General features: G+C 45.8%; 1 protein-coding gene across 1 annotated transcript in view; it reads left to right on the top strand.

Annotated features, from left to right (window-relative positions):
• The window catches only part of LOC308467675 (inositol polyphosphate 5-phosphatase OCRL-like), a gene marked incomplete at both ends in the record, with an annotated part of 166,778 nt that overhangs the window by 113,995 nt on the left and 26,310 nt on the right, over positions 1–26,473 (top strand). Inside the window, 4 exon segments of the mRNA XM_080989394.1 lie at positions 15,364–15,546; positions 16,282–16,402; positions 16,514–16,764; positions 18,204–18,257. Of these exon segments, the coding sequence (XP_080845520.1) occupies positions 15,364–15,546; positions 16,282–16,402; positions 16,514–16,764; positions 18,204–18,257 (609 nt within the window).

Here is a 26,473-nt window from a genome sequence, read left to right as displayed (position 1 = left end):
CACAGATAGTAAAGCACCTTAGCAAGGAGGTGGAGGTCAAGGAGCTAGGAGATGTCCAGTACTACCTCGGGATCCAGGTGGAAAGAGAAGAGGGCGGCTCATTTCTTCTCAGCCAAAGACAGAAGATCCACGAGCTGATTGAGCACATGCAGATGCAAGACGCACATCCAGTTGCTACACCGATGGCCACTGACTTCCTGAAGAATCGGCAGGATTCGAAGCAGTTGCCAGACAACAATGACTACAGCGATTGGTAAACTTTTGTATTTAGTTACCACATGTAGACCTGACTTAGCTAATGCTGTGGGGATTCTTAGCAGAAAAGTGAATTCTCCCACTGAGCATGATTGGGCAGGTGTAAAGAGGGTGGTGCGATATTTGAAGGGTACCATGAATTGTAAATTAAGGTTACCAGCTGTCAGAGACCCTAAATTGGTTGGGTATACTGATGCGGATTGGGCTGGGGATAACGCTGATTATAAATCAACAAGTGGTCATGTTTTTATGTTTGGGGATGGACCTGTCGCATGGGGCAGATATAAACAGAGCTGTGTAGCATTATCTTCCACAGAATCAGAATACGTTGCAGCAACAGAAGCCTGCAGAGAGATTGCCTGGCTTGATCAACTCATAAAGGACTTTGGGTTGGTGAGAAAAGGGCCTGTCAGCTTGCTGGAGGACAATCAAAGTTGCCTGAAGCTGACGCAGAGTGAGAAGTTCCTGGCCAGAACAAAACACATTGGGGTTAAATACCACTACATACGCCAGATGATCCAGGATGGACTTGTGGAACTATCCTACTGCAGCACCCAAGAGATGACTGCTGACATCCTGACGAAACCCCTACCAAGAGAGAGTTTCCAGAATCTACGTGTCAAGCTGGGACTCTGGGTGGTTGAATAAAGTTGTTTATGTTTTGTGTATGTTGTATTGCCTGAGAAGGGGTATGTGGGATGTAAACACAGGAGCAGTCAATGACAACATTCCTAGAGTGTACATGTTAGAACATGGGGAGGGATGTCTGTCCAGCAAGCAGGTAAACTTCCTGGGGACGGACTTCCTCCGCATGTGACCAGAGGTGGGTGTGGCCTCACCTGTGCAGGTAAATGATAAAAGCACAGGGCAGGCAGCCATCTCTCTCTCTCTGCCATTTTTCTTTCGAAGAAGAAGCATCTAAAGATGCTCTCTTGGCTCTCAGCCAAGAGAGGAGGAAAGGACTATCTTGCTATAAGATAGATTCTGAATGTATGTAACCTTTTTAAGCCTGTCTGCCTTCTGGGATCATATTGTGAACAGAACGTGAGTAAACTCTTTTATGCTTTTATAAACACTGTGTCGTGTCTTGTATTTTAAGAGGGAACAAAAGGGGAAATTACCAGAGTAATTATTATAGAGGTTCTAGTGAACCTGTGCACACGTTACCGTTGCGAACTTAAAGGGGGAATGTTTATAAACTCTGCTGATATTTTGGAAACTTGTTAGCACAAGTTGGATTAGGATATAATCTCACAATATATCCTCTCCTGCACCCCTGAACATTCCCACACAAATGCCATGGCATCTCAATGGGGCTCCCTTGCCAATTGATGGTAAAGCAAGCCATTGGACAGGCCATCATGCATGAGGATGGTTTTTCGAATGGATTTGAATCACACTTTGCCTTTTTTCTAATTCAAGATAGTGCCTCACGGAAGCAGGGAGCTTTGCAGAGTCCTTTGGAGACTGTGGAAAAGATTGTGCAAGAGAGAGGCTTGGCACCAGAAGAAATTCAGAACTTGCTGAACATCGCACTCAGTGCCAAGCTTGGTAAAGAAAACATGTTTTGGCTTCTCTTTCCCCTTGGCAGCAAAGTATGTCAAAGGAGCTGCATTGCCCTGCCTTCTCCCTTAACAAGAACCGGGGCTGCTTCGAGCTTGTGAGAAATTATCAAGAGTGAAGATCTTAAGCATGTTAAGCAGTGTCTTTCAATGTCTTGCAGGCACAGTGATAAGCACTAGGCTACTGAAGACTCTGATTCCCATTTCTGTAATAACTGAGGATTCTCTTCTTTCAGCTGTGTCTTGGCTCTGTGCTCGCAAGTGTTCTAGTGACTTTCAGGTAACTTGGAAAGCATGGTAATGATGTCTTGGTTCTGAAGAATGATATTTCCCCCAGTCTGACTTAGTTATCCTGGTGATGATTCAGCTAGATGTTGTACACGCTGACCATATTCCAGAAGGGGTTTGTTGTCTTGGCCTTGCTTTGGCTTACTGATATCTGTCTTCTCCCTATAGGTGCTCATTCTAAAATGGATAATTGTAACGTTTGAATTCATTGATCAGAAGGAAAATATGCATGCTCTCTATGGTTTCTTCTTCCGCTTCTTACAATGTGAGAAATTGGTAAGATAAAAAGGAATGTGTTATTTTGAAGGAACTCGCTTTTATTCTGACACAGCATGTTCAGGCAGGCAGGCAGGCAGGCAGGCAGGCAGGCAGCTATCCGATGTCGATCCTGCCCGTTCCTCCCTCCACCCCCCTCAAAGACAGCCGCGCAGGCAGCTATCCGATGGAGGGAGGGGGGGAAATCCTGTTCTGCATAGCTATCAATTCGGGTGTGATAGTCTTATGTTTGCATACTTGTGGGAAAATAAAACTAATTTATTTTAGAGCTTGTATTTGTGTGTATTCATGGTATCATTTGTAGACCCAGTAGATGGCAGTGTGGTGTGGAGAGTGTTTTTGGCAGCTCGTGAAACGCTGACCATTCAAAGGCACTATAAGCAAGATATATATCCACATTGTCCTAGCTACGTTTTCCCATAAAAGTATACACTCGAATACATTTGTATCAAATACATTTGGAACAAGTGATGGTTACATTTAAGGAACATTCTCTAGGCAATGAGATTGGGGAAAATACAAAAACCCATTTCGATACATTTAGAAAAGTACAGCATTTTGAGGAAAAATACATTTGAGTGGAAAAATACATTCATATCCATTCTTAAAGTCAATGAGAAAGATACAGCAAAAAGGATACAATTCGATACAACGAAAAAGGATCCATTCCCCAAGGCACAGTTGACCTTCTTGTAGGGTGTTAAGGCAGAATACGATCTATTTGATATTGGTAGGGTCCTTCTCCTTCATTCCCCTCTCTGACCCTGACTCTCTTACGACACAGGGACCATCCCAGAGTGTGGGCACAACTTCTGCCAGTCCGGCCTGATCCAGTGCAGCGGGGCAAAAAGGAGGCTGGCTTCCTGTCCTCAAGGCTGAGTTGGAGTCCAGAGAAGGAGCCTCATCCGCAATCGGCAATTGGCTACCTTTGTCAAAGTAGCCAAGACTCTCAGTCTTCAAGAGGGAAAGGAGGAGTCTGTGAGAAGCACCAGGAGCCCCTGAAACTCTTTTGCAAGGAGGATGAAGCCCCCATCTGTGTGGTTTGGGGCAGATCCAAGAAGCACAAACACCACGAGGTGATTCCTCTGGAAGAGGCTGTCGAGGAATACAAGATACCTTGAGGGGGAGAAATAGCTGTGTTTTCTTCTTGGCAGGTGATCTTCTTAATTCTAAGATCCAAAGTAGGCATGGTATTCATTGGTGGTTGTTTATTACCTTAGAAGCAGCCAAGGGGAAGCCTGAGGGCTGCTGGGATGCCTGGGAGGAGGGAGTCAAAGTCTTTCTCTCTACCAGGGGGGCCAAGGGATCTTCCCTTGAAATACAGCAGCTTCATGGGACCATGGCAGGGAGAGAAAGGGTTAACCTCATCCACATCCCCCAGCAAGGTTGCTTTGTACATATTTAGAACACTACAAATGTGAATTGCACATGTCTCCTTTGGCTAGCAGGATGCCTCCTCAACACCCTGCAAAGCAGATAGCAGCAAGGGGTCAGCTGCAAGGGGGTGGGGACTGGGGGCCAGTGTTATAAGGAAAAAACGGCTCCTTTTCCCTTCTGGGGTACCTCACAGCCCATATAGAGTCCTTTTGTAGCTTCTCTATCGGTAGGAGAAAATAACAGAGGCCAACCAGAGAATATTGAGAAGCAAAGCAGCTAGTAAGCCAGATCTTTATTAACTGTTGCAACAGGGTGCTCACCCCACCCCATGCAGGAGGGAGGAGGAGACCCCAAACCAAGTCCTTATATAGACATTTGAAATTGCCCACCTGGAGCCCAAGACCACCCCTCCATACATCATACATACATCACAGAAGGGGTGGCCTACAACAGACTCCTGTCTGGCAGGAAACCTGTTGATGGGTTTACCTGGCTGTTGATGGGTTTACCTGGATATTCTTTTGTGATGAGAACTACTTACGGTATTTATGTATGTGTTCTGTACTTTTTTCCCCCTCCAGTAAATTACTTTGCTATTACAGCAAGGCCACTGGACCCAAGAAGCCAGTATAATATTCATCTCCTCTCTTTGTGTCTCAGTCAAAGCTGAGTTTTCCCTTTTCTTGTCAGGGAGAGATCTGTCGCCACCTGGAGATTCGGAGGAAAGAGAGAGGGGAAATTCTGGCCTATCAAGCAGACCTGGACAAGGAAAGCAAAGACCTCCTTGGAAGTGTCACTCTTGTTACTTGTGAGGGAACAAGCACTTCAAGAAGCAAGTCCGGACTGAGGAGGGATGGGGAATTCTGCCCATTTCAACTTCTCCCCATTTCTCCTTTTCCCATATCGGTTTGCTATTTATTTATTATTCTGAAAATGAATCAAATGCTAGTGTGGCTACCTTCTTGTATAAATATGTTGATACGTGCTTTACCCTCATAAATACATTTTTTGTGAACATTACCTGGCTGGGTCAACCTTGAAAAAGTCAGAGGTGTGAATTTCAAAAGATTGCTGTTTTGGTCTCCATATTTTTCCAAGAATTGTGAATTAGGTAAGTTCACCTTTGAATGCAGCTAAATGGAGTTTATTTCCCATTGTTGTTTATTATGTGAAAAGTAGTCAAGGAGAAGCCTGAGGACTTGTAAGCTGAGAGGGTGGAAGCAGTTCAATTCAAATCCTAATTCTCTTGCTGATGTTTTGAAGGCTGACCATCTTCCTCACTCAGACCTCCTCAGAAACGGAGAGGCTGAAGACTGTGGAGAAGTTCAGACAACTGCGCCAGTTCCTGGAAGAAGAAGAAGAAAAGTGCCTGCTGAATCATGTGGAAGAGGTGGAGAAGGAGATTGCAGGGAGAAGGGATGAGCAGCTGGCCAGACTCTGCAGGAAACTCTCCTCTCTTGAGAGGATCATCCAGGTGATGGAGGAAAAGGGTCAGCAGCCAGCGAGTGAACTGCTGCAGGTAAGACGGCTCCAGGAAAAGGCTGCCTCCCATCCTTTCTGTGCCCCTTTCATGTACCCAAGGAGTGTAGGGGCTCAGTTGATGGAGCCTCGAGTCAGCTTTGTAATGGACAGGAACACCCCAGAGACCTGGGATGCTGAACTCACCTGAATGCCCACTAGAGATTCTTCAGTCCTCTTGATGGAAGGGGAGGGGATTTTCTGCTCCTTGCTGATGATTTGCCTCCAAATGCCTTCCCGCTGGGCAATGCTGCCTTCCTGCCCTGCCCTGGGCTTCGCCAAGGATGCAGTCAGGCCTCCTTCTGACATGAGCCAGTCTCTTGACCAAGCTTCTCTTCCCGTTCCCTCCACAACTTCTGGGTGGATCCCCTTCCCCATAGATCCTGATCGGCCCCAAATGGTGCTCGGTCACAGTGACCAAAGAGCAAGACAGAGGGACTCATCCAGACTGCGCCACCTTCTCCACTCACAATCCCATATGGCCAGACGTACAAGTGCTTCTGAACGCCCTCTTTAATGAGGCTGGGAAGGCTGACATACTGGCAAAGGCAGGAGAAGCCCTATTACAGAATGATTGCCAGATGTCCCTGTCTCCCGGGGACAGTCCCCGGATTTACAAATCTGTCCCCAACAAAATCCGTCCCCGGAATGTCCCCGGATTTCATATAAGGCTCCCAGATTTATATTTTAAGTGTTGTAGATTTATTAGTAGGGAAGGAATGTTGCGTGATTAGTTCAACGGCAGAAGACAAATCATATGGGGACTTCCAGAGAGGCAAAATGGCGGGTGCCACGGCAATGAGCAGCTCCTGAAGCCAGCCAGAGCCAAGTGCACTACCAGGCTGGCTCCGGGCTGCTGAGACTGCCGCTACCGCTGCCACTGCCGAGGGGGAACCAGGGATGCCCGGCGCATCAACTGGGGCTCTTTCTTACTCCAGCCTTGGCGTGCAGATCCCTGGTTCAGCCCCAGATCTCTGGAGCGGAAAGGCTCTTGGGCGTGAATATGAAAGGCAGCACCTGTTAGAATAGGTCATACTGAGACAGTACAGATGAATGTGACTATTGGTTTGCTTCCTCGGCATCCCAGAACTGTGAAGGTTGCCTCAACTGTTGAGCAACACAGCTAAGGAAGAAGGAGTGGAGTGTCTCCGGGGGGAGCATAGCTCCCATTCCCTTCCAAACACACAGACAGGACAGTGTGGTGACACCCAGGGAATAGTTGCAGCAGCCGGATGGCTGGCAGAAACACACACCATTGCACTCTTTTTGAATGGGATTCAATCTGAATCAGCCAGTTAGTGAACTTGGTGCTCCTGTGCAACAAAGCCACTACAAAATTGCTCTTCCCCACACACTTCCAGGTCCCTCCAGCTGGGCTTTTTGAGTGTGATGGGTTTTTCTCACTCCAGAGCAGTTTGTGTTTAAGCTGCAGGTCACCAGGAAAGCAAGGGAGACTAAAAAAATTGCATTTGTTAATATAATAAGGTTTTAATAACTCTAATAATGACTAACTGTGTGGAAATGACTGGAAAAAGAAAAAAAGGAAAATCAAGGCTTTCGACTCTTGGTTTCCTGTAAGAATGAAGGGAAGCTTTGCTTCTGCACATGACTGTGGCATGATGGGAAGTTTTGCTTCTAAGCTTTTCTTCTGCACATGCTGCACAAACCGTTCTAATACTAAGACATTCCCTCATCACCCTAGAATGTTCAGTTCATATTGAGTTCATGAAAACATTCTACTCTGACCTGTTCTTAATTCATAGTTGACCACATCTACGGAACGCGATTGTTATGTTCTTTCATGTCATGCAAAATCAATCATTAGTAATAGTTTAAGTCTTGATAATCAATCACTAGTTATAATTTAATTAGGAGGTTTCATGCCTGTCTAGTTCTGTGCTCCCTTTCCCAACCTTTAATCTATTGGTGATTAATGTAATATGTAACCTTTGCTTTGTACTTGTGTTAACCAATCAGCAATAAGCACATATGTGGCAAATGCTGTAATATTCAATAAAAGGGACTCTCCGAGACTTGCTCGAGAGATGCCTCCCGTATGACACCTTGCCATTTGTCTGTCGCTTATTTCAACCCAACAGAAGAAGATCAAAAGACTCGCCTGGACTAGAAGAGACATCTCATTAACAACTGTAGAAATGCCAAAGAACTTTGGATATCTGCTTGGGAAGTTTCTGATGCAGTATTAATTTAACAAGGAGCCAGGAGTGAAACCAAAAGTAGACTGACCAGCTAGCTGAATCCAATTATATTGCTATGGGGTGGGGGGAAACCTCTAACATTTTACTTTTCGATACTTGTATTTCCAGGGTGAATTGAATGGGGGGGGGGGGTTGGAGGAGAGGCAATAAGAAGAGCTAACTTGTCCGTGGCTAGGGGGCGCAATCTGGACGGTTCTGCCGGGGCGCAAGATCACCTAACTACTGCTCTGCGCCTCTGGACCAGGGGTGGATGGTGCTCATTGGGACTGGGAGGGTGGAAGGCAAGGAGGCCAGCAGTAGGTGGAGCCAGAGCCAAGGAGTGGCAGAGCAAATGCGTTCTGTATCTGAGATGGAGTGGGAAGGGGCTGGCAGCCACCACAGCCATCCCTTGTCTGCCCTCATGGAGCGGCCAGAATCCACTGGGCAAATGCTCATCTTGCCAGAGTCTGGGTCTTCTGCTGTTGCTCTCTCAGAAACCGTGCCCAGGTCGGATGTTTCATTTTTCATAGCTGCTTCATCCCTGAGGAAGTTGGAGGTGACGCAACTCCTGCATCTCTGACGTGGGAACGTCTGGAGGTATTTCAAATTCCCCCCTTCTCCCTTGCCTCCCTGGAAAGAAGGCATCTTGACATTTTGAGCGCATTTCACAGGCCAGGAGCCAAGCACCCCTTCCTGAGGGGGAGAAGAGGCCCAGAAAAGATGAGCCCTTCCCAGCCCAAAGGCGTTCCCCTGAGATTCAGCTTCCAGGCTATGGCTAACCAGGTTAGGAGCAGGAATATTGGGAGCGGGAAGGAACTGATGTCATCTGCCAGAGCAGCTGGCTAATTGAAGGGAATGAGGTGATAACAAGGCTTTCAAATCTGAACTCTTGTTTGCGGCTGATTAGGATAGAGGGAGGTGGAGAATAAGGGCAATCGGAAGCAGACTCAGCGTAGTTGGTTCCTTCTCTTTGTTCGGGTTCCTAGGTCACACCAGCAGTTTAAATGGCAACACTCCTTTGCAAGATTGTCCGCCTTTTTAATTGTTGTTATGGAAAATCAATAACGTGATAAGTTGCCCCTGCCAAAGGATTGCATGACATCTGGCTGAAGACTTTTTGTGCTAAAAGTTGAAGCTATGCTGGGGTGTGTGGGTGTGGGTGTGGGTGTGGGTGTCCGTCTGTCCATGTGGCCGCTGTGTATTCAACATTCCACCCCCTCCAAAGAATCCTAAGAACCTTAGTTTTCCTTTCACAGTGCTACGATTCCCAGCACCCTTAACAAACCATTGTTCCAAGGACTTTTTGGGTGTGGGTGGGAGGAGATGTGCTTTACGTGTGCGGTGTGCAGGCATCTCCAAGCACATGTGTGTGGGGATTCAAGACTAACTCTTATGCTTTTCTTCCTTAGACCAGCTTGACGTTGAATGAGAGGTTCTCTGGGTTGAGACCAGCTTGACGTTGAACGAGAGGTTCTCTGGGTTGAGGAACACACGCCATTTCACAGCGAAGCAGAACACTGGCCGAATGGTCACTCTGCCATTGCATTTGGTGAAATCAGACTGGATTTGCAAAGGAGCTTGCCCCTGAAGCCAGTTGGTTGCCTGCCTGTGGCTGGCTGGTGGCTTGGCACCACCAAAACACAAAGAGACAGCCCCATGCAACCTCACACCCAAAGATTTCTGCCCATGCTTCAGACATGCAGCCCTAAGAGCAGCTCTGACTCCCACTCTAGGCCCCTCTGCCCCAGTCTTCCTCCCGATGTAGGCTACAGGATCTGGGAAGTCTGATCCAGCTTTGAGGTGTGGTTCCATATGGCCGTTAGTACTGTTGTGTTTTTGCCCCCTTTTGCCTGGAAAAGCACTTTGGCAGATTCCATTGGAGGATTTGGGTGTGACAAGCTGTAGCAGCGCACTAAATAAAACAACTTTGAGAAGCTGAAATATGGGGCTGTTTTCTTTTCTAATAAAAATATTCACTGTGCAGTTCACAGGCACAAAACACAATGTTGATATTGTCCAGGAAATGGGTTTTCAGTTGGAGGGCATGGGTTGCGTGAGAGCATGTTGTGCGGGATAACCAGTCTCATATAACCAACATGCTTCAGTCTAATTAGTGCATGAAGGGTTAACATCATAGAGTAAGCTGTCTCTTCCCCTTACCTTGGGAGTGAGTTCTGATCTATTCTGGTATTCACTTCTTCAGCGTTTAACGTACTGTAGGTTTTTCCTGATTTTATGGTTTTATCTTTCTGTAAACGGCTTTGATGTTTCTTACCATCTGGTGTGTATAAATTTTATGAAATAAATCAATAATTTTGAATAAATAAATAAATAAATAGGAAGATGTAAAACCACAACCTCCGAAATGAAAGCTACTGTGCCTCCAGACAGAAGTTTTTGCCTGGAGGGGGGCCGTATTCTGCAAAGTGCTCTCGATGCAATAATAGTCCAGCTTTCTAATGGACTGTCCACGCAAACATCATTCTGCTTTCTCAGTTGCTCTGCAATGCTTCGCCAGGGTTACCACATCATGGCCCCCTGGGGGTGCGCTCCTGTGTTGTAGCTCAGCAAAAGCAGGACAAAATTCCTCTAGTATGGCTCACAGTGAGGGCTGCTGAGAGTTGGGAGAGATCTCGGAGGCCAAAGAGTTTGCTTTTCTGCTCAGTACAGGGGATCTTGCCAGCTCTTCACCCCTGACTGGCCGAAGATGCCCATCTCTCATCCAGGCAGCTCCACAGCGTGCCTGGATGATGACTCAGATGGAGCTGGACACACCATTCCTGAAGGATGCAATAATCTTGCAATTGTGGTGGACCAACTACATGTCATTTTGCTTTGCAAGTTGTTCTGTGATGCGTCCCCTGTGCTACTATATTATTATCAGCCAGAGAGGCCCTCTTGAGCTATAAAGTGCAACTTAAGTGGGACAAATCCCCCCCCCCCCCAATTACATTTAGATGGATTTAGGGGAGTGCAACTGGTTTGGTCACACTGGCGTGAAGCCTTGCGGGCCCCACAGGGGACACCACAACTATGATGTTGAATAGACGTTGAGAGGCGTGGGGCACTGAATTTTGGCATTGTACAGGGCTCCCCTGGAATTTGAGATGCCATGGTTCACCACTGAAGAACATTTGTGGTATGAAAAAGGTACCTGGTTTCAGCTGGAATTTAGGGGGAACTGATTGGAAGGGTCAGAATATGTCTGTCCCGAAACCTTTACAGGCACGAACAGTACTGAATACAGTCTTGCATATAACTTCCCTCCTACTGTCATGAATAGAAACAATCTGTTTTACAGAGGCTGTTAAGCTTCCTCTTTTTACCCCTTTACTAGACAGGCTGTATTTCTGTGCTGTTTTCAGAGTCGGGAATGCCCATTCCTTCATGGCCAGCATGGAAACACAGAAGGCTAGCCATTTAGGAGGTTTGCAAAGAGGACAAGGGTGTTACGGGGTAATCTTCTAGCAAACAAGCTTGGCACAGCAGATCTGAGAGGTGGTTTTCTGCTCCCGGAAAGCCCGCCTGGAAACCAGGTTGCCAGGTGACGGAAGAATGGAGAGATCAACTAACTCACTTGCCTTCAAAGAATTTCTGGTTGAGATCAATTCAGGATGTCTCTGCAACTGTTGAGTTGGAATATTAATGGTTGTAACATTCCGGAAAAAAGGAAGAAAATATTTCATATACTAAAAAAAGAACAATTGGACATTATTTGTTTACAGGAAACACATGTGACGAGGCTCCACAGAAAAGTGTTAATAAATAAAAGATTGGGCCAGGAATTTGTATCGTCGGATAAAGTTAAGAAGAGAGGTGTGGTGATATATGCGAAAGAGAGCCTGTCACCTAAATTTTTATTTAAAGATGAACATGGAAGAATTTTGGCAATTGAGATACAACATCAAGGAGAGAAATTGTTGATATTAGGAATCTATGCACCTAATGAAGGGAAATCGGAATTTTACAAGAAGCTGCAGGAGACAATGCTGGATTATCTGGACTACAACAACATCATAATGATGGGAGATATGAATGGGGTCGTATCAACTAACATGGACAAGTCACAAAGTCAAAATGTTACAAAAGACGGCAGACTACCTAAAACCTTTTTTGAAATGACAGACAATATGGATTTGATTGACATCTGGAGGACAAAGAACCCACTAGGAAGAGAGGGAACATTCTTTTCTGAAGCCCAACTGACCTGGACAAGAATCGACCAAATATGGATATCTAGAGGCCTGGCACCTAAGGTCAGAAAAGTGGAAATCTGCCCAAAGACCTGTTCTGACCATAATGCAGTAAAGATGGATATGACACTACTACCAACTGGATCCTTTAGATGGAAGATGAATGACAATTTGTTCAGAGATCAGGAAATTACCAAGAAGGCCCAAAAAGTTTTGAAGGATTACTTTGAGATAAATATGAATACTACGGTGGAAAAAAGAATCGTCTGGGACGCAAGTAAAGCTGTAATGAGGGGATTCTTGATACAACAGAATGCAGTAAAGAAAAGAACACAAAATGAGAAAAAAGATAAGATCTTGGATAAAATAAAAGAATTAGAGAAGAAGTTAAGAGTGAATCCGAAGTCACAGCCAACTCTGAGAGAAATTAAACTTTATCAAACACAATATTCTAAACTGATAAACCAGGAAATCGAATGGAAGGTTAAACTAATGAAACAAAAAACGTTTGAGTCGGCGAATAAATGTGGAAAACTGCTAGCTTGGCAGTTGAAGAGAAGACAAAGATTAAATACGGTTACAAACTTAGAGGTTGAAGGAAAAAACATTCAGAATCCAGTGGACATTAGAAAGTGTTTCCAGAGATACTTCAAAAAACTATACACCCAAGGGCCGCAAGATGAAGTTGAGATTAAACAATTTTTGGCAAAAAATGGACTATCCAAATTGTCACAAGAAAATAGGACAATCCTGAATTCTAAAATAACACGACAGGAGATTGAACAAGCCATTCAGAACATGCAACTCGGCAAATCTCCAGGGCCAGATGGGCTGACCTCCAAGTACTATAAGACACTAAAAGACTATTGGATACAACCTTTGATGGAGGTCAGCAATGAAATTATGGAGGGGAAGAGGGCACCGGAGTCGTGGAAGGAAGCGTTTATCACATTAATACCAAAGTCGGAAGCTGAAAAGACACAACTTAAGAACTACCGTCCCATCTCCCTTCTAAATGTGGATTACAAAATATTTGCAGACATTTTGGCAAGTAGATTTAAAAAAGTTTTAAATGAAGTAATCCATAAGGACCAGGCTGGCTTTCTCCCAGGTAGACATTTGTTTGCTAATACAAGGAACATTATTGACATTTTGGAACTTTTGCAAACAGATATAAATACAAAAGCAGTTTTAATTTTTATAGATGCGGAGAAGGCCTTTGACAATATCTCCTGGAAATTTATGATGGGAAATTTAAAAGAGATGGGAGTGGGACGGGGTTTTGAGAATGGGATTGAGGCGATATATTCAGAACAGAAAGCTAAATTGATAGTTAATAATGTGGTTACAGAAGAGTTTAAAATTGAAAAAGGGACACGACAAGGTTGCCCTATCTCCCCTTTGTTATTCATTTCGGTTCTGGAAGTGCTATTGAACATGATTAGAGGGGATCGGTTGGTGGAAGGAATTCAGGTCGGACAGAAACAATACAAATTAAAAGCTTTTGCAGATGACCTGGTTTTGACCCTGCAGAAGCCAGAGCCTAGTACGAAAAGAGTATTACAACTGATTAATGACTTTGGTCGGGTGGCTGGATTTAAATTAAATAAACAGAAAACTAAGGTTTTGGGAAAAAAATTGACAGATACAGAGTCAGAACGGTTTCAGAAAGAGACGGAACTTAATGTGGTTAAAAAAGTAAAATACCTAGGGGTAAACATAACAGCAAAAAACCTAAGTCTATTTAAGGATAATTATGAAAAATGCTGGGTAGAAATTAAGAGAGACTTAGATAGTTGGTCAAAATTGAAACTTTCTTTGTTAGGCCGAATTGCTGCTATCAAGATGAATGTATTGCCAAGGATGTTGTTTTTATTTCAAACACTTCAGGTTTTGGACAAGACGGAGTGCTTTCAGAAGTGGCAGAGAGATATTTCTAAGTTTGTCTGGCAGGGCAAAAAGCCCAGAATTAAGTTTAAGATATTAACTGATGCAAAACAAAGAGGGGGCTTTGCCCTGCCAGATTTAAAGTTGTATTATGAAGCCGCAGCGTTCTGCTGGCTAAAAGACTGGCTACTTCTTGAAGACACTGATGTGTTGGATTTGGAAGGGTTTAACAATGCTTTTGGATGGCATGCATATTTGTGGTATGACAAGGTTAAAGCAAATAAGGCCTTTAAGAACCATATTGTCAGAAAATCACTGTTTAATGTCTGGACAAAATATAAAGACTTGCTGGAAAATAAAACCCCAAGGTGGCTTTCACCTTTGGAAGCTAAGGCCTGAAAAAGACCCAATATGGAGGCCAAATGGCCAAAATATTGGGAAATTCTAGAAAAAGATGGAGACAATTGGAAACTGCAGAGTTTGGAGAAAATGAAGGATAAAGTGCGAGACTGGTTACATTACGCTCAGATTAAAGAAGTTTTTAAAAATGACAAGAAATTAGGGTTCCAGGTGGAGAAATCGAAAATAGAAACAGAATTGTTAGAACCTAAGAGTAAGGTACTTTCAAGGATGTATAACTTGCTGTTAAAATGGAACACACAAGACGAAATGGTTAAAACCGCTATGATAAGGTGGGCGCAGGACATTGGGCATAATATTATGTTTGAGGACTGGGAAAGGTTGTGGAGTACTGGATTGAAATTTACTGCATGTAACGCTTTGAAAGAAAATGTAATGAAAATGATATATAGATGGTATATGACCCCAGTCAAACTTGCAAAAATTTACCACCTGACTGACAATAAGTGTTGGAAATGTAAAGAGTGTGAAGGAACATTCTTCCACCTCTGGTGGACTTGCCCTAAAGTGAAGGCGTTCTGGGAAATGATTTATAATGAACTGAAAAAGGTATTTAAATATACCTTCACTAAGAAACCAGAGGCCTTTCTTTTGGGTATTGTCGGCCAAGGGGTGGTAAAGAAGGACCAGACATTTTTTATGTATGCAACAACAGCAGCAAGGATACTACTCGCAAAGCATTGGAAAGCTCAAGATCTACCCACACTGGAAGAATGGCAGATGCAACTGATAGACTACATGGAACTAGCTGAGATGACCGGCAGAATTCGAGACCTGGGAGAAGAGAGGACTGAGGAGGATTGGAAGAAATTTAAGAATTATTTACAAAAACATTGCAATTTGAGTGAATGCTAAACAGGATGCTAGATCAATATAACTGAGCACCACTAAACTTAGATGACTTTAAGAAAATAAGTGAGATTGAGAAAATATAACTCTTTTGGAGAACTAGAAGATTATGAAGCATAGAAGGGATATAAGAATGCAAATAAGATAATAAATTGCTGACAAAATGCTATAACGATGAAAGTGGGAGCGGGAGATGTGAGGAAGTCCAAAGAAAATGTGAAATTATGTTAAGATATATGTTACATTGTTTATTATGTTTATTTTTATTGTAAAACCCAATAAATCTCTATAAAAAAAAAAAAGAATTTCTGGTTGCCTGTGGCTACTGGGATAGTGCTTAGATATCAGGCTGGCTGACACATCTTAAAAAATACAAGGAAAAAGCTTTTTTTCTTCCATTAGCAAAGCTCCTTTGGGGCCCAGAATAGCTAAGCTGAGGAAGAAGTGGCTGGTATTACTTGTTTGTTCTTGGTCCTGATCTTGCCTGCCCTTGTAATCCTACCTGCCACACGCTCCTGTTGTCTTTGCATATTTAACCAGCACGTCTGTTCCGATTGGAGTCCTATTCCTGCAGTTCCACATCCTTCTCTTTGGCACTTTGGCATTAGGTTCCAGGAGCTGGACCTGAGCACAGAGGCTTTCTTCTACTTGGACTCAACAAAGGAGCAAGAGTGGCTGACAGCTGTGGAAAAGGCTTTGCGTTCCAAGTCCAAGTACAAGAAAGTAAGTCCAACCCCACCCATTTCTTCAGCAGCCAGACAGCTGTCAGGAGCTGGAGTGAGGAGGAGGAGGAGGAGGAGGAGGAGGTCAGCAAGAAAAAACACCTGGTGTCAGTGGTGTTTTATTCAAAAGAAGCCAACACTCTTTATTCAAAGAAACCCAAACCGTGCAGGCCTCGTGATGACAGAAACCTTTCCCAGCAGGTCTTGCCCCAGTGAGGTAGTTGTGAAGGCTGAAGGTTGCTACCCTCCCACCACACTCTGAAGTCTCTTCCTCCCCCTGGTCCTTCCCAAGCAACCTGAGACTCTGACACCTTGCCTGTCTTTGCTCCCTCCTCTTAATTTCTCTGTGTTCTGGGAGACCAGCAGGGAGGGGAGCTGATCGCAGCAGGATGGGGAGACCCCCTGGCTTCTTCAGCAGCCTGCCTGATCTCTGCCTCTTGACCCCCGCCTCCAGCCTCCACTTCTGCCTCGGATTCTGGGCTGCTGTTTGCCACAGAATCTTCCTGCCCTCCTGCCTCTTCAGTTTCCAACACCTCCTCTTGCTCACAGTCTGCTCCCTCTTCTCCCTCGGATGACTCAGCCTCGTCGTCCCCCCACCAGTTCCCTGGCTCTGAGCCTTCTACCCTTGGGGGATCCCCAGTTGGTGCCACCTGCCACTCCTATCTGCATCCAGCCGGCCCAGGACAGCAAGCACTGAACAGAGCTGGTAGACATCCCAGTACCTTGCATCTTCTAGGTGCAGCTGGTGCGTCTAGTCAGAATGATGTTGCTCATCTTTGTCAGGAAGGACCAGCTCAGCCACATCAAGGAAGTGATGAGGGAGACAGTGGGCACAGGCATCATGGGGAAGATGGGGAGTAGACCCTGACAGCGGAATTCCCTACGTCAATCTTTCTTTCTGTCTGTCTATCTGTTTTTCTAATCTCTGCCAACCAGTTCCCCCCTCTTTCCTGCTTGCTCTCTAACAGCCAACTTTGCTCCGCCCCTGCAGGGTAACAAGGGGTGTGTGGCCGCGAGGTTTGTCTGCAACAATACGAGCTTCTGCGTTGTCAATTCCCACCTTGCTGCCCACGTGGAAGACTTTGAGCGCCGAAACCAGGATTACAAGGATATCTGTGCCCAGATGAGCTTCCTGCCCCCTGACCAGGGTCTGCTGCAGCTGACAATCATGAAACACGAGTGCGTTTCGAGGGCTTGGAGGGAGAGAGCCTTGGCTGATGTAACTTGCTGGTCTCCGCTATCTGGAGAAGCAAGTTGAGTCATGTTTCTGTAACTTTCCTGCCTGTGTGTAGCTCAGGGTAGGCAGCATTTGTTGTTGTTTAGTCGTTTAGTCGTGTCCGCCTCTTCGTGACCCCCTGGACCAGAGCACGCCAGGCCCTCCTGTCTTCCACTGCCTCCCGCAGTTTGGTCAAACTCATGCTGGTAGCTTCAAGAACATGGTCCCACCATCTCGTTCTCTGTCGTCCCCTTCTCCTTGTGCCCTCCATCTTTCCCAACACCAGAGTCTTTTCCAGGGAGTCTTCTCTTCTCATGAGGTGGCCAAAGTCTTGGAGCCTCAGCTTCACGATCTGTCCTTCCAGTGAGCACTCAGGGCTGATTTCCTTCAGAATGGAGAGGTTTGATCTTCTTGCAGTCTATGGGACTCTCAAGAGTCTCCTCCAGCACCAGAATTCAAAAGCATCCATTCTTCGGTGATCAGCCTTCTTTATGGCAGGCAGCATAGTGCTCTCCAAATGTTGATAGACCAAAATTCCCATAATTGCTAAGAACTGGCCTTGCTGACTGGGGCTCATGAGAGTTCCACTTCAGCAACACCAGGAGGGTGCAGTGTCGGCGATCCCTGCTGCTGCAGCTGCACCACTAAGGTTTCTACTAGAGCAGCCAGTAGAGAGCAACATAAACCGAGTGGCAGAGATGTACTAGATTAGATTATAGCAAATGTGGGCAACTTCTCCAGTGATCGGGGTGGGAGTTGCAGTTTGTTAAGGGCAGTAATGCAAAAGCAGAGCGGCCATTTTGCATGGAGAAGGTTCCCGGCTCAGTCACCAGTGTGTGCAGATAGGGCTGGGCATGATCTCTGCCTGAAAGCTGCTGCCAGTCCATGTAGTCCGTCCTGAGCTTGATGGGTCAATGGTCTGCCTCAATATAAGGTAGCTTCCTATGTTCCTGTGTAGTACAGCAGGGTTTGGAGGGCCACAAGCGCCCTGCCCATGAATTCAAGAACCAGGGGAAATTCTAAAAGTCTTTGCTGAAAGAACATCAAAGCAGGGGCCAGGTGAACCTCTTTGGGAGATTATTCTGAAAGGTCGGGTGCCATGACTGAAAAGGCCCTGCCATACTTGAAAGAGCAGGAGTTCCCTGGGAAAGGGCTACCCCTGCTAACGATTCTAGTCAGTGGAGAGGCAGTGCAAAAATAAGTGGGCCTTCTTCTGGTACCCTTTTCCCAAACCTTGAAACACTTTAAAGGCCAAATGGGATACTCTGAATTGGGCCTGGAAGCAGTGCAAGAGCCAGTCTAGTTCACAGAGCACTAGCCTAATATGATCATACTGCCCAATCCTAGTTATCAGTCTTACTACATATTGCAGGAAGTGGCAGCAGGCTGCCCCCCGCCCCCGTGAGCTAGCCTGTAGCTGTGGTTTCTTTGCTTTTTTCCAGCATTGTCATCTGATCACTAAAAATGAGCTTCAGAGACTTCTGACCTACGGCCAGGTGAGAGACATCTTTGTGTTATATGTGGTGGTTTAGGATATTGCCCTGTTTATTTCCTTTGTCTGGGATACCCCAGCCTAGGCTAGAGAAACCACTTTCAGGCAGTTAGGAGCAAAGAACATAGGATGACTGCGACTTCCACAAATGCTTTTTAAGGTTGCAGGTTTGTGCAACCTGAATTAGAAGCAAGTCCCAATTAAGTTGGAGGGTTGCTTTGGAATAAGTAGGACTGCTCTGCAATTTCCCAGTTAGAGGGCTTTCCTAGCTCAGCACACGCTCCAGATGTTGTTGGACTCCCATCAGCCCCAGCATAGCTGCTGTCCAGCAATATCTAAAGGTCTAAGGTTTCCTGCTCTAGGTTTTGCATCTGTCTGGAAAATCTGTGTTGCTCACATGTTCTTATCAGCAGAGACTTCCATTAAGTCCAATAAAATTGCTGATGCTTTTTGTTTTACATTTTTCTCTCCAAGGTTTGTGTGTTCATCATGTTGACGACCTTTCTCCCACTTGGCATAAGGATCATTGGTATTTTGTGTTGAAACAGAGGCCTGATTGCTGCACCTTATGGTGGATTTAAACTCTGTGAGCGTAGTCATGCCTTAGCCCTTTGAAAAGGATGCTGCAAGGAAGGCAAGGGGGGCAGCCTCAGACTTCCAACATATGCAAAATCATAATAAAACATTAAAAACTTCCCTAAAGGCTGTATAGTTACTTATCTCCTTGACATCTGATGGAAGGGTGTCCCACAGGGCAGGTGCCACTACTCAGAAGGCCCTCTGCCTGGTTCCCTGTAACTTCGCTTCTCACAGTGAGGAAACCGCCAGAAGGCCCTCGGTGCTGGACCCTGATGCCTGGGCTGAACAATGGGGATGGAGACACTCTTTCAGGGCTGAGGCCAATTAGGGCTTTAAAGGTTGGCGCCAACACCGAGAATTGTGCTCAGAAACGTCCTGGGAGCCAACGTAGGATGCAAAATAATAATAATAATAATAATAATAATAATAATAATAATAATAATATCTTTATTGTCATTGCCCCCTTCGGGGACAACGAAATTACTTGACTGCTCCATAAAAACACTAATTAAACAATACAGTATAATACAGCAAGGGAGATTAGATGACTTTCAAAGTCCGGGCTTCCCATTCAGGGCCGAGATCGCTCTGGAGAAGAAGCTGTTCTTAAGACGGCTCGTTCTTGTCTTCATCGTCCTGTATCTCCGTCCCAACGGCAAGAGCTCAAAGAGACAGTGACCAGGATGCCATGGATCTTTTACTATGTCCAGTGCCTTCCTATGGCACCTTGTGGCATAAATCTGCTCTAAGGTGGAGAGTGGGCAGCCAACAATGCTCTCTGCTGCCTTAACAACCCTGCACAACCCCATCCTGTCCTGGGTAGTACAGCTTCCGTACCACACACATAAGCCATAAGTAAGCACGCTCTCAATGGCACAGTGATAGAAGGCAAGCAGCAGTTTCTGCGGAAGATGGTTTTTCCTTAGTATTCTCAAAAAGTACAGTCTCTGCTGCGCCTTCTTCACAAGCCCCCTTGTGTTGACACTCCAGGACAGATCCTCTTGTAATTCAATGCCCAAAAATCTGAACGTTGTTACCCTCTCCACACAGACCCCATCAATCAAAAGTGGCTGGACGTTGCTCTTCTGTCTCCTGAAGTCCACCACAAGCTCCTTTGTCTTCCTTGTATTTATGAGCAAGTTGTTAGCTCTGCACCACTCTGTCAGCCGCTCCACCTCATCTCTATAATCCGTTTCACCCTCCCTTTCAGGGATGAGCCCAATCACGGTTGTGTCATCTGCAAATTTAACAACCCTGTTATTAGGGTGAGTAGCGACACAATCGTAAGTGTAGAGAATATAAAGGAGCGGACTGAGTATGCATCCCTGTGGTGTTCCTGTGTTAGTCTTAAGCATATTAGAGGTATAAGGGCCCAACCGAACGCTCTGGGGGCGGTCTGACAAAAAGTCCAATATCCACCCACAAAGTGATAACGGAAGCCCCAGATCTTCCAGTTTAGACATCAGACGTTGTGGTAGAATGGTATTAAATGCCGAGCTGAAATCTAAAAAAAGCAGTCTGGCATAACCCCCCCCCCCCCCCCGCTGCTCCAAATGTGCAAGGACGGCATGGAGGGCAATCGCAACAGCGTCCTCTGTCGATCTTTTCGTTTTATAAGCAAATTGGAATGTGTCCAGTCCCTCTGGTAGGCAGGCAATGACCAGCTTTTCAAAGCACTTCATGATTATAGGTGTGAGTGCTACTGGACGAAAATCATTCAGATCTTCCGGGTTAGATTTTTTTGCTATTGGAACGATAATAGAGGACTTTAGGCAGGATGGAACAATAGCCTGGGCTAGGGACCGATTTAAAATCCCAGTGAAAACTCCTGCTAGTTGATCTGCACAGTCTCTCAATACCCTTCCAGCTACCCCATCTGGCCCTGTGGCCTTCCTTGGGTTGATTCCCTTCAACACCTTCCTCATCTCTTCTTTTTCCACAGAGACTACTACATTCCTTTGTACTGATGATGGTAATGGTGGTGATGATGGCAAAGCCTTCACAGGGAGTGGTGGTGGTGTTGGTAACGCCTCAGCAGGTGTTGCTGCAGATGTTACTTCAAAACGGGCAAAAAAGGCATTCAAATCCTCTGCGAGGGATGCCCCTCCCTCGTCTGCCAGGGAGTCCTTGGATTTATACCCTGTTAATTCTTGTACACCTTGCCACACCTGCAAAAGGATGGTTTTGCAGTTGCTCATAGTGTCGGGGGTGTATTCTGGTGGCTGTTAACAGTTTGTATGGATTATTGGTACATATAACATTGTCTATTGGAGGTATAGCTAACCTGTGGTCTGCCAGATGTTACTGAGCTGCAGTTCCTGTTGGCTCCAGCCATCATGGCCAGTAATCAGGGATGATGGGAATTGTAGTTCTGCAGCATTGTGAGGGCCACGTGTCTGCTGCTCCTGAGTTAGAGGATTTTCCTGTCGTGTGATGCAGCAAAGTAATTTAAGATGACATGGGGCAAAAAAGCACAAGCATCCTGTACCTTTAATAATTGTGTATAAGATAGGATTTCAGCAGGTATACCCCTTTTTTTGCACTTGGCTAACCTACTAGTAGGGACGCGGGTGGCGCTGTGGGTTAAACCACAGAGCCTAGGGCTTGACGATCAGAAGGTCGGCGGTTTGAATCCCCGCGACGGGGTGAGCTCCCCTTGCTCTGTCCCTGCTCCTTCCAACCTAGCAGTTCGAAAGCACGTCAAAGTGCAAGTAGATAAATAGGTACCGCTCCGGCGAGAAGGTAAACACTGTTTCTGTGTGCTGTTCTTGTTCACCAGAAACGACTTAGTCATGCTGGCCACATGACCCGGAAGCTGTACGCCAGCTCCCTCAGCCAATAACGCGAGATGAGCGCCACAACCCCAGAGTCGGTCACGACTGGACCTAATGGTCAGGGGTCCCTTTACCTTTACCTTTAACCTACTAGTACTTCACCTTGGTCTTCCAGCACAACAGTGGCTGTTAATAGACTCCATTGTCAGGCAACAGGGGGTCTTTTGCTTCTCTGTCACGGCTAAAATGGCCGCTGTTTCTTTAATGCGAATAAAGCTGAGTCAGCATGACTCAGCGGCTTGCAGCAGGTTGTATGTATAGTGAGAAATGTTAGTCTGAGACTTAGGCTGGTGTTTGGGTTGGTTGGTGCTGGTGTGTATAGTTATTCAGTCGTGTTTTGCACAAAGACTTTTAAGAATAAAACTCTGCAAGGATATTCTCGTGGACTCTCTTATGCAGACAAGGGTCCGAGGACCAGGCTGAAGAGACAAAGGGAGGTCAGAACCCTTTCCTTCTTTTTTTTGCTTTTTACAAACACTGACAGATTATGGGCCCAGTGTTTCTGAGCATGTGCAGAGTGCAAAACGACTGACAGCATCTCAGCAGGGAGCTGGTGAGTCCTGGTGGTGTACAAAGCCCGTGGCTGTGTGTTGGAGCAGTTGGTGGCAAGCTGTAACTGTCTGCAGCGACGCTGGAGCGGCTAGGATCTGAGGATCTGGAAAGCACTCAGCGTCAGCTACTGGAACAGTTTGAACTACTGGAGGACCACAGTAGGTGACTCACAGAGCGGCTACACCAGTTGCAGGGCCAGGCAGGACCTGAGGGTCAACAGAGGCAGCAGCTAGAAGCCGGTGAGTGCCAGCCAGGACCATCCAGTCGGACTCTAAAGAGAGAGTCAGGAGAGCTTGCTGGAGACCCCACAGAAGGGGCTCAGCAAGCACCAGCAGAGATGGCAGATTTCCAGTCTTCCCAAGTTGTAAATATTGGGGGAGGCATCCCTTTTGAACTTCTCTCAGAGAGCAACTGGCTGAGTTGGTCAATTAAAATGCAGCAGTTGTTAAGGAGAGATGGACTATGGGAACGTGTTGAAACTGAGGTTTTGAGGACTGACTCTGCTGAGAAAAAACGGCTAGATGAAAGGGCTCGTGCCCCAATTATGCTGTGTTTGAGCAACTCTCAGTTATTGCATGTAGCAAATGCCAGCATAGCGTTTGAGTGATGGAATTTATTAAGGGCAATGCATGTCAGAGAAACTGCTGGAACTATAATTTCTCTGACCAGAAGGCTGTTCAGGACTGTTATGAAAGAAGGTGAGAGTTTGGCAACTCATCTTCAAACGCTGAAATCTCTGTTTCTTCAACTACAGCAGAGAGGTAAGCATTATGATGAGACTGACCAAACCTACATTATCCTTTCAAGTTTGCCTGAAAGCTGGTTGCCTGTGATTAACAGCACGGAGAGTATGCCTCCCCGAGATCTGACCCTTGAGTAGGTGGTTGGAAGATTGACTGAAGAAGCAGAAAGAAGGTCAGATAGACAGGCTGAACCCCAAGAACGGAGGAGTTACAGCCGAGGGGGCCAGCAGCAGAATCTGCCAATGGAGCAACGCCAAGGTTTGGACTTGGCCATGGCGGTGAGGAGGTGCTATAGATGCAACCAAGCCGGGCATCTCCAACGTCAATGCAGGGCAAGACTTCCAGGAGACGACGTGGAGCAGAGACAGCAATCGACGCAGAAACATAAGCAGAAGGGGTTCTCTTCAGGGAAGAAGAACACGCGTTCTGCTCAGTTTGTGTCTGCATTTTCTCGAGAGGAGAGAAAGATACCTCGAGGAACATGGTTGCTGGACTCTGGGAGTAGCAGGATTATCTGCAACAGTCGGGAGGACTTTAAGACCCTGGAGAAGCCAGCCGATGGAAAAGACTCAATCTATCTTGCTGATGGTCGTAGAAGCAAGATTGATGGCCAGGGAACATGTTTCCTGCAGTGCTTGAACACTACTCTACCAGAGACTCTGTTTGTCAGCAGTTTGGACTATAGTTTGCTGTCTGTAAGCTGTTTGATTAATGCAGGGTATAGTGTTAACTTCACACAGGATGGTTGTCTGATAAAGAATGGAACTCGGGTATGTGGCCATGCAAAGTTGGAAAATGGGTTATATGTAATGCAGGACAAGCCTGTTAAAGCAGCCCAGGTGGTTCAGGAAAATTTGCCAGTTCATAAGGGGTGTGTACATGAACTGCACAGAAAACTGGGTCACACCAATTTCCATGTGCTTTCAGAGATGCAAAAGGTGTGCAAGAACCTAAAAGTAAATAGCTGTAACTGTTTCCTAGATTGCAATGTATGTAAAATGGCCAAATCTAAGAGGAAGCCTGTGGCTTCTAAAAGTGACAGAGTATCTAAAGAGGTTTTAGAACTTGTCCATTGTGACGTGATAGGCCCTTTTCCACAGAAGACTGAAGGGGGCGCCAGATATGCTTTTCTGGTAATAGATGATAAATCACGTTTTAGTTGGCTGTTTTTGTTAAAGCAGAAATCTGAGTGTTTCTCCACATTCAGAGAATGGGTTGCCCAAGCTGAAAAGCTCTTCGCTCGGCCTGTTGTGCAGCTGCAAACAGATAGGGGCGGAGAATTTCTGAACAAACAATTTGGGGCATGGTTGCGATGTAAGGGGATCACTCATCGTTTGACTAACCCTTATAGCCCTGCTGAAAATGGTCTGTGTGAAAGACGTGGGGCTGTAATACAGTCAGTAAATCCTGCTAGTGGATGCAGGATTGGGTCACAACCATAGGCTGTGGGGTGAGGCTTTTCTGACAGCGAACTTTTTGATTAATAGAACCTGGTCTAGCTCTATAAAAGATATTCCTTATCGTGTGTTGTTTGGGAAAGAACCAGAGTGGACAATGCTCCATAACTGGGGTGCTTGGGCACATGTAAATACCCCCAAAGCTCAGCGCCAGAAAGGGGGCGCTAGAGCGCAGAAACTGCGGTTTGTGGGATATCAGTCCTATGGCAAAGGGTGGAGTTTCAATTTACGCCCAGGACGCTTGGTTCTGTCACGAAGCGCAGACTTTGCTGACCAGGACAGATGGACTGCGATCCATGCCAACCCAGATTGCCTACTGCCCCTGCAGGTAAGAGAAGAGGCTTCTTCTACGCCATTGGCAACACAGGAGCAGGATGAGGAGGAGGCACAGATTTCCCCAAAGGATGTGGCAATAGATAATACTTCTCTAGAGGAAGAGGAAGAAGAGCCAGAGATAAGGGGGGGGAGAAGAAGTACTTGTGCCTAGGCGCTCCCAGCGTTTAAACAAGGGTGTACCTCCTCAGCGTTTGGCCCTAGGAGGAGTGAGAGTATGCAATGTGAGTTGTGTGGAACCACAAAGTTATAATGAAGTCTTAGACTTACCCCCTGGAGAACATGCTTTGTGGCAACAAGCCATGAAAGAAGAAATGGACTCTTTTAAACGTAACAAAGTGTTTGAGGTTATAATGCCGCCACCTGGTGGCAGAGTGGTGTCATGCAAGTGGGTTTACAAAAGAAAAACCCTTGCATCTGGGGAACCATGTTTTCGAGCCAGATTAGTAGCCAGAGGGTTCACTCAAATTAAAGGGGAGAGTTATGATGAAGTGTTTTCTCCCACTGTAAAGAGTGAAACTTTTCGTTTAATGCTTTCCATTGCTGCTGTAAGACAACTAGCAGTGCACCATTTTGATGTTGATGCTGCATATCTGCATGCAAATTTAGACCATGAAGTGTTAATGAGACAACCCCCTGGGTTTGAAGAGGGGAATGGTGCAGTCTGGCGTTTGAAAAAAGCTGTTTATGGTCTCAAACAAAGTGGAAGGTGTTGGAACCAGTGTTTAAATGAAGCCCTTGTAAAAACTGGTTTTAAAAGGAGTGTGGCTGATCCATGCCTGTACACCAAGGGGACAGGCAACAAATATCTAATGCTCTTAGTCTTTGTTGATGATTTGCTTGTAGCAGGGAGTTCCACAGATGAGATCCAGAAGCTCACAAGTCAACTGGGAAAAAGGTTTAAGCTTAAAGCCTTAGGGCCTGTAAGTAGAAGTAAGGCAGGAAGCTGATGGAAGCTTCCTATTGAGCCAGAAAGAGAAAATTCTTCATTTGATAGAGCAGTTTGGCATGGAAAACTGTAAGCCAGTTCAGACTCCCATGACACCAGATTTCCCAAAGACAGTGTGTGATGATGAATTTGATCAGCCTGAGTTGTATCACTCAAAAATAGGATCACTGTTGTATTTAAGCCAGTGGTCAAGGCCAGACATTGCATGCGCTACAAATGTTCTGAGTCAACGTGTATCTAAACCCAGTACTGCTGATTGGTGTGCTTTGAAAAGGCTTATCAGATATCTAAAGGGGACATTAAATGTATGTTTGAAGATATCTAGTACACAAGACGAAAAACTAGAAGTATTTGTTGATGCGGACTGGGGAAGCTGTGTAGCTACCAGAAAATCTACAAGTGGAATGGTTATGATGTTTGCCAATTCCATAATTGGATGGAGGTCAAAGAAACAAGGATTTGCGTGGCAAGACCCCTCCCCCCAAGAGAAATAAAGACACTGGACACATAATGTAAGGTTAATGGGCATAAAAAGGCCACAACTTTATTGATTACAGAAATGAAGGTATTGGCCTTAGGCATTGGCACCTAACGACTACCCAGCATGCTGGCCGGGAAGGGTTAACCACAAACCGCGGGGGTCCTGTTGAAGTACGCCAACTAGGATCCCACGGGTGTCACCGCTCGGGGGCGTGCCGGGGATGGAGGTCAAAGAAACAAGGAATTGGATGGAGGTCAAAGAAACAAGGATTTGTTGCGACCTCATCCTGTGA

Source organism: Podarcis pityusensis (assembly GCF_964106645.2).
Source record: "Podarcis pityusensis genome assembly, chromosome: W".
Classification (NCBI taxonomy): domain Eukaryota; kingdom Metazoa; phylum Chordata; class Lepidosauria; order Squamata; family Lacertidae; genus Podarcis; species Podarcis pityusensis.
This window is presented reverse-complemented; position numbering and strand designations above follow the sequence as displayed.